At 47.5% G+C, this 15,806-nt stretch overlaps 1 protein-coding gene and 1 long non-coding RNA gene across 2 annotated transcripts; one reads left to right on the top strand and one right to left on the bottom strand.

Annotated features, from left to right (window-relative positions):
* Positions 1-1,347: 1,347 nt before the first annotated feature.
* On the bottom strand, positions 1,348-5,942 carry LOC129682014 (uncharacterized). The gene is made up of 3 exons (XR_008720902.1): positions 5,898-5,942; positions 5,386-5,475; positions 1,348-2,493 (listed from the first exon to the last, which is right to left on the bottom strand). It is a non-coding gene; the product is annotated as an uncharacterized LOC129682014 (long non-coding RNA).
* Positions 5,637-15,591, top strand: Slc22a6 (solute carrier family 22 member 6). Its single transcript, XM_055614243.1, has 10 exons — positions 5,637-6,625; positions 7,010-7,113; positions 7,340-7,494; positions 9,158-9,326; positions 9,766-9,889; positions 10,010-10,125; positions 11,623-11,837; positions 11,980-12,088; positions 13,817-14,020; positions 14,300-15,591. Exons 1-10 carry the CDS (start codon positions 6,257-6,259, stop codon positions 14,388-14,390), a joined length of 1,656 nt encoding a protein of 551 aa, XP_055470218.1. The 5' UTR covers positions 5,637-6,256; the 3' UTR covers positions 14,391-15,591.
* Positions 15,592-15,806: the final 215 nt, after the last annotated feature.

Genomic DNA, 15,806 nt, shown 5'->3' with positions numbered 1-15,806 from the left:
AGACAACAAAAATGTATTGCTCACAGTTCTGGAGTCTGGGAAGTCCAACCAAGGTCAAGTGATCAGTGTTCAGTGTCTGGTGAGTTATTGTATCCCCACAAAGCTGGTTCCCTCCAGCTATTTCATCAGGCACTAACCCATTTCCTGAGAGTAGAGCTGTGTTAGTCAACTTTCTAACATCATGACTGAATACCTGAGGTAAACAACTTAAAAGAAAGGCTTTATTTGGCCTCCCAGTTTGAGGTTTTTGGTTCATGCTCACTAGGCACTGTTTCTTCAGAGCCACAGCGGAACATCATGACAAGAGTCACTTCGTCCTTCTCCAAGGGTTTGTATTCCCAAGACCTGCTAATCAAGGAGTTCCAGAATCCTACATGAGACCTTGCCTTAGTTAAGGTTTCTATTGCTATGGTGAAACACCAGGAACAAAAGCAACTCAAAGAGGAAAGGGTTTATTTCATCTTAGAATGCTCAGGTCACACTTCATCACTGTGGGAAGTCAGAGCAGGACTCAAAGCAGGAACTGAAGCAGAGGCCATAGAGGAACACTGCTTACTGGCTCATTCTTGGCTTTCTCAGCCTGCTTTCTTATAGAACCCAGGACCACCAGCCCAGGGGTGGCACTGCCCGCAATAGGCTTTTTTCTCCCACATCAATCATTAATCACAATACCCCACAGGTTAGCCTACAACCAGTCTTATGGAAGCATTTTTCTCAGTTAAGATTCCCTCCTTCTAACTTCTGTTAACTTGACAAAAAAAAAAATGAGCCGGGACACTCAGCTTGGATCAGCTCCATTCAAGCACTCAGCAGTGGCTGTTGGCGATCATATAAGACAACGCCAACCCATTCTATGGATTCTCATTATCAACCACAGAGCTAATCACTACTCCTGAGTATGTATTTAGAGATCTGAGAGGGTGCTTAATCAACATGAAAAGGATTACACTGCGCGCTGCCCCCACCTTTCAGTGATTTCTCACGAGGATAAAGCAGCAACCCTCTTACAAGACCCACCAGAATCAGGTCCCAACCTGCTGCAGCGATTTCAGTTTTAACACTCCACTTTCACACGCTGAAATCCATCCTCCACTCAGTTTCTTTGTGTTCATTGCTGCTGCAGCCTTTCACTCAGGACTAGAATTTTCCTGTCGGACTCCCACTGCACTTGGCCCTCCCATAACTTAGCTTGGGCGTCTCAACTTGTGTAATTTCCTCCCAAAGGATTTCTGAGGCTCAAAAGCCTGGGTTAGGTGCCCTACAGATTGTATGGTGAATTGAGATCATGGTTGAATCTTGGTGTAGATTTCCCCAGAAGCAGACCCCAAGACAAGGATTTGAATGTAAAGTAGTTTATTGGGCAAGGGCTTCATGAAAATAGGAAGTCGGGAGCAAGCTTGAGAAAGGAAGCAAGAGCCAAAAGGAGAGGGAGTGAAAGGACAGAAGGATCCCTCTGCCACCCACCTCAAACACCACCCACACCAGCCTGTCACCCAGCTTCGTCAGAAGCTGCCATTTACACTTGGTTTGGATGCAGGAGTCTCCCTTGCCAACCTTTAGACAATTTGGGGCGACCTGACTTTTGTAGTGAGATTATTAGGCTTCATCTTAAAACCTGATGTCTACTGATGAGGTTTCAACCTTGGAGCCTAAGAATTAGCTCAGAATGGAGCCAGCAATACCTCCTACTTGGTCTCCACCAGACAAAGAACTGGGCTCAGTGTGAATCACTGGCCCTACCAGCTCCCCATCTATTAGTGGCCCAGAATTCAGGATGGCTCCTGGAATGCCCTAGCCATGACCATTCCTGCACCGCTCCAGGGTGCAGACACACAGCAAGGAAAAGGAAAACGACGAGAAAGCACTTCTCATTGTTGCTGTTAGGATTTATGGTGAGACACCAAATTCCTGTACGCATTACTGCTGTTCCTCAGCCCTTCCTGCTTCCTCTATTCCCTTCTCTCTGTCCCTGAGCAGGGACAAGTGCCTCAGTGAATTGCCACCCAATATGGAACACCCTCTGAGTCACCTCACAGGTGAATGATCTCATATCTGGTTTGTGAGTTTTTGCTGTTTTCTTGAGACAGGGTCTCATGTAGTCCGGTTTTGCATCCAATGCTCTGAATAGCCAGTTGAGGACAAACTTGAACTTCTGGTCTTCCAGCTTCTACCCCCTAAGTGCTAGGATCACTTGTGTGCCACAGTGCCCCATGCTATGTGATCTGGGAATCGAATTCAGGACTTTCTGCATGCTACGGCAGGCACTCTATCAACGAGCTACACCCCCAGTTCACATCTAGCTTTTAAACAGCAGTTTTAGATGGGCGTATACTGCCTGCGGGCTGGGGTAGCCGAGATCAAGGCACAAGGTTCACTTTGGCTCTGAAATTTCCGGCTCAGATGCTGGCAGGCAGCTGGAGTCTTCTGAACTCTCCAGGTCATTTCGACCCCTTGCTTCCAGAACATGATTTGATCCAGAGTGTCTTCTTTGATCTGTAAATTATTTATTTGAAAGGTGTCACAAAGTAATAAAAGTCACATGTAGCTCCACACTTTGAATCCCATTGACTTAACAGACTATAGTTATACAAAGTCAGCACTTATTTCAGAAAATCTAGCCTATGTAAAGGCAACTCATGCGGTAGGGAGAACGTAGGAGGCAAAAGAGGTGAGTTTAGGGCTTGCAGTGTGATCATCTGAAGCTCTGGCTCCTGTCTGAGCCTCAGCCTCCTTATCTGTGTCATGGGATGTTCTCAGCTGAGTGACATCTCTCAATTCCAGTGGTATGTGGTTCTGAGAAAAATAATAATAATAAGCTTCTGCCCATATCCAGACTCCCAGAGCTGACACCCTCCCACTGAACATAACTGGAATTTAAGCCAATGCTCCATTTAACACAGAGGAGTCCCATCTCTAAATTTTTAATGGCCCACAAGGTCAACAAGAGACAGTCCCCAGATCTGAAAATCCTGGGATCTTGCCACAGTTCAGTTCCTGGAGTTTCCAAAGGAGCCTTTTATAGACTCAGCCGGACATGGGACTGGTCAGGAGCTATGCTGGCTAGTTTTATGTCAACTCGACACAAGCTATAGTCATTAAAGAGGAGGGAACCTCAATTAAGAAAATGCCTCCCTAAGATCCGGCTGTATGAAAGCCTGTAGGGCATTTTCTTAATTAGTGATTGATGAGTGAGGGCCCAGCCCACTGTGGGTGGTGTCATCCCTGGACTGGTAGTTTGGGGTGCTATAAGAAAGCAGAATGAGCAAGCCACGAGGAGCAGGCCTGGAAGCATCACCCCTTCATGGCCTCTGCATCAACCCTGTCTCCAGGTTTTTGTCCTGCTGTCCTTCAGTAATGGACTATGATATGGAAACATAAACAAATAAATTCTTTCTACCCCAAGTTACTTTGGTCATGGTGTCTGTCACAGCATTAGTAACTCTAACTAGGACAGGAGCTAAGAAAGAAGTTCTTATCCAGAGCTGGATTAGGCACAAGCTTGGAGAGGGAGGGTATTTGCAGGAGATCGCTCTACTACCCTCAGCACTCCACCTACTTCCCTACGACAGCTCTGAGTCTTGGCAGGGAACTGACCCCACAGGCTCTAAGCTGTTTGTCCAGCTGTCCTCGCCTCCCCAGGCCACAGGTTTGTATATATTTTGGCCTGGAGAATGTATCAGGCATCTGGACACCCATTGAGCCCAAGCTGGAATCAACACATGCTGGGAGTGGGAAGCTGGTATGAATTACAGTCGCCCCGGCTCTCTTCTCTACATACAAAGTTAGCTTACCTTCAAAACCCCTTTAGAATGGCAGCAGACACACCGTAGAGCCACAGTTAAGAGTTCAGCTTTTGGCCACACATAGAGGGTCCAGGCCTATAATCCCAGCACTTGGGAGGCTGAGATCAGAGAACTGTGAGTTTGAAATCAGCCTGGGATATAAACCCCTGTTGGAGGAGGAGGAAGCTAGCTTTGAAGTTAAGACCGTACTGTAACATCGTGTGTCTGAGGACCTAAATAGACAGTAAACCCCTACCCAATTTGATGCATAAAAGTGCAGTTTGCATAAGCATATTATCTGGCCTTTTTTTTTTTTTCCTGGTGGGAAGTTCTTTAAGATAGGGTCTCATGAAGTACAAGGTGCCATCAAACTCACAATGTAGCCAGGACTAAGTTTGAAATCCTAATCCTCTTGCCCAAGCTGGGTTTAAACTCCTGAGCTCAATCTTCCTGCCTCAGGCTCCACAGGAACTAGAACTATGGACACAGACCTAGATACTTGGATAAAGGCTTCTTTAAACTCTTTACCTTTGTTGGCTCGCTTAACCTTCCAAGAACAAAATAAAGGGGACATGAAAATCATCTCTGTCTTGAACACAGGCACAGAAGTAGACAGGAGTTAATAACTTGCTCCTGGTCAGACAGCGTAAGAAGACAGGAAAAGAAATGACTCCAGGCTTCAATGGTTTTATACCAGACGCATCTTGCAAATCAAAGCCATAGAATAGCAGCCTGCCCTAAGCCTCCCCAGTCTGGAATCCAACCAATCGGATCCAACAGAAATATCCAACTATTGGTCAAGACTGCCTCTGATTGTGAGTAACCAGGGTAAAGGAGCCAAAAACTGTTGAGGGAATTCTAATCAGGTCCTAGACTTGTACTAAAATAAGATAGGTTCATGCTCATTTAAAAAAAAAAAATAGAAGAGGGAGATGGAGAGGTGACTCAATGCTTAAGAGCACTGGATGCTCTTGCATAGAATCCTGGTTCAATTTCCAGCACCTACATAATGGCTCACAACTGTCTCTAAGGCCAGGTCCAGGAAATCTGACACCCTCCATTGGTACCAGATATGCATGAAATGCACAGATATGCATGCAGACAAAAACACCAATACATATGAAATAAAGTAAAATAGTTTTTTAGAAATAAAGAAAACACAAGAACAAGGGAAAATTTTTGAATCAAGATAATTAAAGGAGGAAACAGGGCCAATAAGATGGCAGGTAAAAGCACTTGCTGCCAAGCTTGATGATGAGTTCAATCCCCCAAAGCCCACATGATAGAGAGAATTCACTCCTACAAGTTGTCCTTAGACTTCCATGTATAACTTGTATCGCACACACACACACACACACACACACACACACACACACACACACACACCAGTCAATTACTTAATTAATGTAAATAGTGTGATTGTATACATTGTAATACCAGCACTTTGGAGGAGGAGCCATTCAAGACCAGCATTGGCTACATATTGACCTGAAGGCTATCCTGAGCTACATAAGACCCTATCTTTAAAAACAAGAAAAAAGAATAATCAAGAATATGAAATCTGATAATCCAGAAGAGTGATTCCCATTATGTCTAATTTTACCTTTGGTCCCCATGTCTTCAAGAGCAACTTCTGACCCCTGTTGTTTCTTCCAGCAGCACAAAGCCACGGTCCTGCCAGACATGAGCTGTTCTTGAAAGACCAAAGACCAGGATTGCTCAATTTAGCAAATAAGAATACAAGATTCCCAGTCAGATCTGAATTTCAAATTAATACATAATTGATTTGGTATATAAACATGGTCTATGCAATATTAGGGCTACATCAATTAAAAATTAATCACCAATATGTTCGGGTTCAATGGGACTTGCCATGCTTTCTCTGGTGTTATCCTGAAGACAGACTGTGGTGTTCACAGAAACCCCTCAGGAGGCCACCACATTTCCCAGAGCCCATACTCCTCAATAGAAGAAAGACAGAAGGTCCCACCTTGTCCCCTTCTGCATCCAGATGCCCAAATGGCCTCCCCCAGTGAATCCACTCTGAGTCTCATCCACCCTCTCCTGCCCTTTATACCCACTTGGAGAGATTCCACTGACACAAGGAATACTCACAGGGTTAATCCTTCTGACACCAAGTCACACTTTAACTCATTGTCTTCAGGACAAAGATTAAAAGCTGCCTGCATAAGAGTCAGGGCTCCAGCAGACCCTGAAAGCTGAGCTGTCCAGACCCCCGAAGAGAAGAAAAGAGGCAAGGGCAAGGGAGGGCCAGAACCAGGGGAGAGAGAAAGGAGGGGCGACCCACTAGCCTGCTGTCCCGCCACAGAGCCGGCTCAGTTCCAGCTCCAGGAGTCACTCAGCTGCAGAGGCAGCGGCAGCCCCACTCCTCAGGCAAAGGGCAGCAGGCAGACAGACAGAGGTCCCAGGACTGGAGGTCCTCAATCCCTGACCACTCAGCCTGGCCCAGCCCCATGGCCTTCAATGACCTCCTGAAGCAGGTGGGGGGCGTCGGCCGCTTCCAGCTGATCCAGGTCACCTTGGTGGTTGCTCCCCTACTGCTGATGGCTTCCCACAACACCTTGCAGAACTTCACTGCCGCCATCCCCACTCACCACTGCCGTCCACCTGTCAACACCAACCTCAGCAAAGATGGAGGTCTAGAGGTCTGGCTGCCCCTGGACAAACAGGGACAACCCAAGCCTTGCCTCCGTTTTACTTCCCCACAGTGGGGACTTCCCTTTCACAATGGCACAGAGGCTAATAGCACTGGAGTCACAGAGCCCTGCATTGATGGCTGGGTTTATGACAACAGCACCTTCCCTTCAACCATCGTGACTGAGGTAAGAATTTGGGGCTTTCTGTCCATGTGACACCACTTTGCCTCTCACACAGACACACACACACACACACACACACACACACACACACACACACACACGGGGATTGAGGGAGGAGGGAGTAAGAGTGTCAAGTTCTCCAGGAGCCAAGCTCAGAAGATGAGATAAAAAGATTCAGGAGGATTGTATTTGTAGAGATGGTGGATGTGGAAGCTACTGAGTGTTTCAAGGGTTCTTAGCTCAGAGGAAGTGTGAGACAAACAGCAGAGGGAAGTATGACTGAAAGAGGGTGGACATGGATCCCAGAGGACATTCCTAAGAGAGGGTGAGGGGCTGCCCCGCATCCAAGCTCTTCTCTGCCCAACTCTGGCTTACCTCTCCCCACAGTGGAACCTTGTGTGCTCTCATCGGGCCCTCCGCCAGCTAGCCCAGTCCCTGTACATGGTGGGAGTGCTGCTGGGAGCCATGATGTTTGGCTACCTGGCAGACAGGTCAGTCCTGGGTAAGCCAAAGGGCTGGGCTAAACTGGGATTGGGGGGCCCTGGCTGGATTCAAGGCAGGGGTGGCTGGTTTAAGTGCAAGATTAAGTATTCTTCTTAGGTCCTCAGAAGACTGCAGCCAGGGCCCTTATCCCAGGCAGTTACTCCTCTTCTATGTACCTTAGCCTGGTTCCCAGCAGTCCTCAGGCTCCTCACACAGGTCTTCCCTTCCCCACAGGCTGGGCCGTCGGAAGGTGCTGATCTTGAACTACCTGCAGACAGCTGTGTCAGGAACCTGTGCAGCTTATGCACCCAACTATACAATCTACTGCATTTTCCGGCTCCTCTCGGGCATGTCTTTGGCTAGCATTGCAATCAACTGCATGACACTAAGTGAGGACTGCTCACCTATGTCCCCTCTCACCTCCCAGTCCCTCCGGCCTCCTCCCCGAAGCCCTCCCCTCCTATACCCCACCTTCTCTCAACCCAAAACCTCCCTTAGATCTGCATTTCCAGTCACCACAACACTGCCTTCCCCAGCTCACGCCATCTTGACTCCTCACTTAGTAATAAGATTGCAGACTCCGTGGTCACAGTGACCAAGACAAGCCAGGTACAGGAGACCTTAGGAGTAGTGAAGACTATACCCAAAGGAGACCCAAAGGCTAGAGAGACGAGCTATGCATGGTGGCATGCACCCATAATCCCAACATTCAGGAGTCAGAGGTGGCAGGACTGTCCCAACCATGAAGCCAGACTAGTCTATTTAATGAGCTCCAGGACAGTCTGGGATAAATACCAAAGAATACCAAAGGGGATGGCAAGATGTGTCAGAGGGTAAAGATACTTGCCACCAAGTCTGATGACATGAGTTTGATCCCCAGGACCAACATTTCAGAAGAAAAAATCAACTACTGCCAAGTTAGTTCCCCTCTGACTTCCACACATTTGCCATACCATAAGCATGCACACACACACACACACACACACACACACACACACACAAAGAAAGAATAATAAATAAACAAATGTATTTTTTAAATCCTACTTAGATATACCAAAGGCACTCCCAGTCAAGAAGTCATATCTCACTGTTTTTGTTGGTGGTGGTGTTTTGTTTTGATACAGGGTCTTACCGTATAGCTTCCAACTCGTGACGTTCAACTTCCGGCTCCCAAGTGCTGGCATTACAGGCATACACCACCACACCCAGATATCTCTCACTTTTTTAAATATAAAAATCACAATTATTTTAACATTGCCGTTAGTCTAATATTTCTAAACAAGGATGGGCCAGCATCGTATGCACCAAATACACTTAGTGACTAAGAACAGTGAGTTCATGGACCATCAGTGTGCTTCCTCTAGTAGGTTACACACACACACACACACACACACACACACACACACGCACGCACGCACTCACGCACAATTTCCCAGATAATGAATCTGAGGCTAGGAAGAAGAAAAGAAATTTACCTGTGGTCATCCCTCAAGCCCAGAAAGAAATCCATGGAACTAGCTAGGCCTTAGATAGAAGTGGGGTATGCCTAAGGCTCCAGCTGCAAAGTCAATATAAATATTCACTTGTATCCCAGCAGCAGAATCAGAAGCCCACCGGGAATCCAGCCCATCCTCTTGAGACCTTAGCAGAGCAGTGGTCCCCTTCCTACCTGGACTGATGCTCCAGAATAGAAAAAGTAGTGCTCGGACCACTGAGCACTACTCAGGCCAGCCCAGGACTGAGGGAAAAGGAAGTGGTTTCTGCTGAGAACAGACTGAGTGGTCAGAGAAACTCTGCGGGGAAAGGGGCTGTAGTCAGGCCTTTGGGGCAGGGCCAAAAAGCAGCAGGAGCATGGAGAAGGCAGTTCCTGGGGATCCTGAATCTAACTCCCAATTCCTACCCCCACCTAAGTCTCCACTCTCCCTACCTTGGCACCCAATCTCACTCATATGTCTTCTACAGAGCCTTGGGGAAGAGCATGATCGGGAGGGAGCAAGAGAGGGGCCTCTTCCCAACTAGCAGCCTGGTTACTCTACTCTAACCCCTTTCCAGATGTGGAATGGATGCCCATCCACACCCGCGCCTATGTGGGCACCTTGATTGGCTATGTCTACAGCCTGGGCCAGTTCCTCCTGGCAGGTATCGCCTATGCTGTGCCCCACTGGCGCCACCTGCAGCTTGTGGTCTCTCTGCCTTATTTCGTTGCCTTCATCTACTCCTGGTATGTGGGATCTGTGGTGGGAAGCAATACCCAAAGGCTGCAGGGCTACAAGAGACAGGTGATCGCCCAGAGCAGGGCACAAGCTTCCCCAGAGAATCCATCAAGCCAGAAAGCTGACCCTGATCCAATGCTTCTATTGAACAGACTCTGAAGCCAAGGCTGTGGGGGCAGTTTTGTCCTGGAGGAAGGCAGCAGTTCTCCAGTACCCCACAGTTTGACCTTCCTGCTGGCACTGCTCTTACCTACCCAGCACCCAAGAGCTGAGCTTCTGGGATGGGGATGAGTCATTATCAAACTGGCCACTGTCTTGTCCTTAAAGGGGTCTTGGCAAGAGCCCTGGTCCCCGAAACATAAATAAAACCCTACTGCATATCTCTAACCCAGAAGACTGAAACTGAGACCAGGCCAATATCCACCCTCTCTCCATCCCCACTCCCAGGTTCTTCATTGAGTCAGCTCGATGGTACTCCTCCTCAGGAAGGCTGGACCTCACCCTCCGAGCCCTGCAGAGAGTGGCCCGGATCAATGGGAAACAGGAAGAGGGAGCTAAGCTGAGTATAGAGGTAAGACAACTTTGTTCCTAGCTGCCACCTGGGCTCCAACCCAAAGCCCAGGACTCAGGAGTTGGACTGAGAGGATCCCCTAGAAGAATCTCAGGCCCTGAGTTATGCCCATCCCATCAGGTGCTCCGGACCAGCCTACAGAAGGAACTGACCCTAGGCAAAGGCCAGGCCTCAGCCATAGAGCTGCTGCGCTGCCCTACCCTTCGCCGCCTCTTCCTCTGCCTCTCCATGCTGTGGTAGGCTCAGAAAGACACCCTCATGGACAAGCTGATGAAAAGACAGAAAGCAAGCTGGGGGAGGGCATGGATAAACCAGGTGAAAAAGGCAGGTGAGGGGGAAGAAAAGTCAACAGATCTACTATTAGGAGTAGTGAGGGCCCTAAGGAAACAAGAGTCCTCCAGCTCAAGCCAGTGCCCATGCTCAAACTGGTCCCTCATCTCCCAGCTTTTCTCACCAGACTTGTTCCAGTATAGACCACTTCATCAAAATCAATGGTCTCCAAAGATTCATACTGTGAGGTCAAGCCAGTATGTTTTGAAAAAGACTTTACTAGCCAAGTATGGTGATGCACACCTGTACTCTCAGAACTTGGGAAGGCAGAGGCAGGTGGATCTCTGTGAGTTCAAAGCCAGCCTGAAAAAAAAAAAAAAAGAAAAAAGAAAGAAAAGAAAAGAAAAAAGAAAGGGAGGTAGAGAAGAGAAGACAAGAAAAAGAAAATAAAAACACTTTACTGCTATGATGGTGCCTAGGGAAAAAGCACCACATCATAAGAGAACCCACACTTATCCCCCAAAACACACTTGGGACAGAGATGGTATAAGCCCAAGTCTCCTTTTCCCTGCACAATGTTCCCGTTATCTCTCTCACATGCATCACCATGGTAATCCCATGACAGTTAAGTGGAGCATAGTCAGAAGAACAATCTTGCCAAAGAATTCTCCTCTTCCAGTTTTGGGTGTATTCTCTGTAGTTCTATCCCAAAATATAAGTTCTGTGAACCCCTAAATATTCATCCCAGAAATACAGGAAAATCTCAGAAGATGCCGGCTGTTACAACACCTTGATGCGGCTTACACAGTAACCTGCCCTCCCTGAGCCCAGCAGATAAGATAAAGACTAAAAGTGTATAAACCCTACTTAACCACTAAGTGAAAGCTTCCCGGTACCCTGGGGTGTCTAGTTAGCACAGGATTGGAGGACTGCCCCAATCCTGCAACCTCGCAGTTTGAATATGCAGTTGTTAAGTGTCTGAAGAAGCAATAACCAAAGCAGATCCTAGGTCCCAAAGCAGGATATCCTACACATCACTGTGTTTATGAGTGTATAGTATATCACATACATATAATGTATACATATGTATATTATGAATCATATCATGAGCATCCTTAGTTTTTTGTTGTTGTTTTGTCTTCTTGGGTTGTTTTTTTGTTTTGTTTTGTTGGTTGGTTGGTTGGTTGGTTGGTTGGTTGGTTGGTTGGTTGGTTGGTTGGGTTTGGTTTGGTTTGGTTTGGTTTGGTTTGGTTTGGCTTGATTTTGGTTTTTCAAGACAGGGTTTCTCTTGGCTGGCCTGGAACTCACTATGTAGACCAGGCTGGCCTGAAACTCAGAGATCTACCTGCCTCTGCTTCCCTGAGAGCTGGGATTAAAAGCGTGTGCCACCACTGCCCAGCTAACAGCACCCTTGTTTAAGCCTATCTAACCAGCTCCACCTTCCTCTCCATCTCCCTCACCAGGTTTGCCACTAGCTTTGCCTACTATGGGCTGGTCATGGACCTGCAGGGCTTTGGGGTTAGTATGTACCTTATCCAGGTGATCTTCGGTGCCGTGGACCTGCCTGCCAAGTTTGTGTGCTTCCTTGTCATCAACTCTCTGGGCCGCCGGCCTGCGCAGTTGGCCTCTCTGCTGCTGGCAGGCATCTGCATCCTGGTGAATGGCATAATACCAAAAGGTGAGCGCACACCAGCATGTTGGCTCTCAGTCTTACCCACCATACCCCTTCAGACATAACCCAACTTCTCAGAAGAAGAAAAAAGCCAGTACCTCCAACCACAATCCGCAAGCTCCCACTCTCCTTACTCCTTTCTCTCTAGACCAGACGATCATACGCACCTCCCTAGCTGTGCTAGGGAAGGGCTGCCTGGCTGCTTCTTTCAACTGCATCTTCCTGTACACTGGAGAGCTATACCCCACAGTGATCCGGTGAGTGGGAGCCCAGTGCATGGAGGGTCTAGGGAAAGACAGTCTTTTACCCACATTAAAGCCAGAGTCCCAGAGCAAATCCCAGTATCCAGAACATCTCCTAAAAAACATCCATCAAGGCAGGATATATAAAAAACCACTCAGTTACACATATCAGGGTCTGGCTGACAGAGGCTGTCCACCTCTTGTCTGACCCTAGAGATGATGTAGAAGTTGTTACCAGCTGTAACAGGGTATGGTGCCACATCTCAGAGGCAATGAGCTGAAGACTCCAGAACCAAGTTACAAGCTGTGACGGTACCTAAACTCCATCTTAAACCAAGTAGTACATTTGAAACTAAAGTCATGAGCATGCATGCAACTTCCTACAAGAACCACTCCTGACAACAGGCCAGCCATATGCATGACTCAGCACCACTTTATAGTGAGATAGGAGAGGCATTAAGAAATAAAATAGTACATCTACTTTAAGAATTGAATGCATGCATCACATGAAATGTCAAAGACCTGAGAGGTCACGGTGCCGAGATAAGAACAATGACGCATCCTGGATAATATCTCATGCCTTTACAATGTCTAGACAAAGTGTGTGCTGTGTACCAAGTGCTCAGGTAAAGCATGATTGTGTATCAAGTACTGTCTTAATCTTTTCACAAATATTAACTCACTTCTTTCTCATAACAGGTCAAGGTAGGCACTATCATTTTCCAGTCACACAGGCAAAAACAGAGACATAGAAAAGTTAGGTGTCTTCTCCGGGATCACACAGCTAGCAATGGAGCCTGCAGGGAAGCGCAGTGCAGTTGCCTCCTGAGTCAAAGTTTTTAACCTCTTCTCTCATGTTCTTGCTTAGCTGGATTTATTTTTAGATTTATTTATTTTTATGTTATGTATGAGTGTTTTGCCCAGGTGTATGTATGTACAGCATGTACATGCCTAGTGCCCACTGAACCCAGAAGAGAACGCCACATTCCCTGCAACTAGAGTTACAGATAATTATGAGCTGCCATGTAGGTGCTGAGAATTGAACTTAGGTCCTCTACAAGAGCAGCCAGTGTTCTTAGGCACTCAGCCACCTCTCCAGCTCCTCACAGAGAATGTTCTTAACACACAAGCAACATATAGCTTCCAGGTCCCTTCCCCTGGGGACTCTAACTAGGTCTCTGTGAGATGGGACAGCTGTTAACACATAAGGTATGCAGGTGTGCTGGGGTGTAGCTCAGGGACAGAGCAGCTAGCTTACCGGTGTGAGGTCCAGAGTTCAATCCCTAGCATGGCCAGAAAAAAAGAAAAGGAAACAATCAAAATAAAAAACATTCCAGAATCCCTGGTCTTACCCAATGGTCTCATGTGACAGCTGGAAACTGAAGCCTAGAGATGTAGTGAGGTTGGCTGAAGGTCACACAGCAGCTTAAGGACAGAGCCAGAACTCAGTTTCAAGTCTCCCAGTTCTCTGACCACAGCTGTTCTCAATTTCCCTTTTTGTTTAAAAAGTCACCACAATGGCCTGGGGATGCAGGTCAGTAGTAGAGTGTCTGCCTGGCCTATGCAAGGCCCTGGCTTTGATTCCAGCACAAACAAGAGCCAAACACAAAAATACAGAATCATTTACTGATCAGGTAGGAAAGAGGAGTCACAGAGATGTCCCAGGCTGGCAGAACTGCCCTGCTCTGAGTGTGGCCACTGGTACCCACGCCAGAGCTCTAACCAACACCCACCTGACCACAGGCAGACAGGCCTAGGCATGGGCAGCACCATGGCCCGAGTTGGCAGCATCGTGAGCCCACTGGTGAGCATGACTGCGGAGTTCTACCCCTCCATGCCTCTCTTCATCTTCGGCGCCATCCCAGTGGTCGCCAGTGCTGTCACTGCCCTCCTACCAGAGACGTTGGGCCAGCCACTGCCGGATACAGTGCAGGACCTGAAGAGCAGGTGGGCACACTCCAGAGAGGATCAGTGACTTATGCCAGGTCACCCACACAGGCTGGGGCAGCTCGGAGGCTCAGACCCAGGCCTCCTCTTCCACATCAGAGCTTTGTCCCTTTGTCTTCAAGTGGAAGATTCCCATAATCCTTCTTGAGACTCTCAGCTCTGGGAAAGAGCAGTTGCTATTTGGGAGCAGGTGGCTAGTCACAGCTGAGAGGAGAGCCTGCCCCATCTCAGACCCATATGGGAGGCTTCAAACCCAGATATCTGCTTTCCTTTCCCCAGGAGCAGAGGAAAACAGAGGCAACATCAGCAGGAACAGCAGAAACAGATGGTGCCACTCCAGGCCTCAACACACGAGAAGAATGGACTCTGAGGATGGAAAGGGCTTCACAAGTACCACAGGGGTAGAGTTCTACAGCTCCTGCCATCTACATGAGGAGGGGGAATGAATGGAGGAGCCGGACCATCCAAGTGTGGAGGCTGCCATTCAGAGAACTGCCTCCCCAAAGGTCACTTCAGTAGACCCAACTAGGAACAAAAAGTCTGACTATGCATAGCTTCTTAAGCAGAAAGCACTCTTCATCAGCCATCTTCCAACTCAGTGGTCATTCCCCCAGCTCCACTGCCCTCCACCTCCAGGACATTGCAAAGAATCTCAGACAATTAAAAGATTATATTCTCCAACCTTGGTCACTCTCTCTCTCTTCTTCCCTGCCCCCACCTCTCGTATCCAATCATTTCTAAAGCTAAACAACCTTAAGCCCCTTCCCTTCCTGGAAATCAGAACTTGATAAGAAACTGAAATGAAAGCAGCAATCAAAGGCTCTGCTTTGGGCTCTTCTCCTGATATTAGAGCAAATGGAAACTTCTAGCAACAACAACAACAAAAAAAAAATGATTGTAGGTGCAATGCTTCCTGCAAGTTCAGACCACTCACCAACCTAATCCTTCCTGTGTTTTCTGAGTTTTTAATGTTGCTCTGTTTCCTGTGTGCCCAGGGGCTGGTGGAGGAGAAGACATGAGGGCTGGATAGTAGTGAACAGCCAGGGAAACCCAACATTGAGTGCTAATTATGTGCCAGGCCATTCTTAAGCAACTTGAATATATTAACTCAGTTTCTCTTCTCAGCCACCCTCTGTAGGTAGATATTGTTTGAGGGTAATTTGGTTTGGTTTCTTTTTGTTTTTGTTTTTGTTTTGTTTGTTTGTTTGTTTGTTTTCCTGATACAGGGTCTTATCTAATTAGTTATTTTGTCAATTTGACACAAGCCAGAGTCATCTGAGAGAAGGAAAACTCAATTGAAAAAGAAATGTCTCCATAAGAGGCCTGTAGGGCCTGTGGGGTGTTTTAGGTAAGCCTATGGGGTGTTTACTTGATTAACGATTGATATGGAAGGATCCAGACCACTGTCAGCAGTGCCATCCCTGGGCTGGGTTCTATAACAAAGCAAGCTGAGCAAGCCATTGGGAAATAAGCTAGTAAGCAGTGTTCTTCCATGGCCTCAGCTTCAGTTTCTGCCCTTTCTCACAGTGACAGACTGTGACCTGAGAGCTGTAAGATTAAAATAAACCCTTTCCTCCTCAAGTTGTTTTGGTTATGGTGTTTTGTCACAGCAATGGAAATACTGAGACAGGGTCTCATGTGTCCCTGGCTGGCCTTGAACTTCAGTAGCTGAGGATAACTTTGAACTTTGATCCTTCTACCTCCACCTCCCAAATGCTAATATTACGGGTATGTGCCACAATGCTCAAATCTGAAAGTATTTCCATTTTATTCTTGTCTTAGTGTC

This window comes from Psammomys obesus, unplaced genomic scaffold (assembly GCF_907164565.1).
Source record: "Psammomys obesus unplaced genomic scaffold, mPsaObe1.curated_primary_1811, whole genome shotgun sequence".
Taxonomy (NCBI): domain Eukaryota; kingdom Metazoa; phylum Chordata; class Mammalia; order Rodentia; family Muridae; genus Psammomys; species Psammomys obesus.
This window is presented reverse-complemented; position numbering and strand designations above follow the sequence as displayed.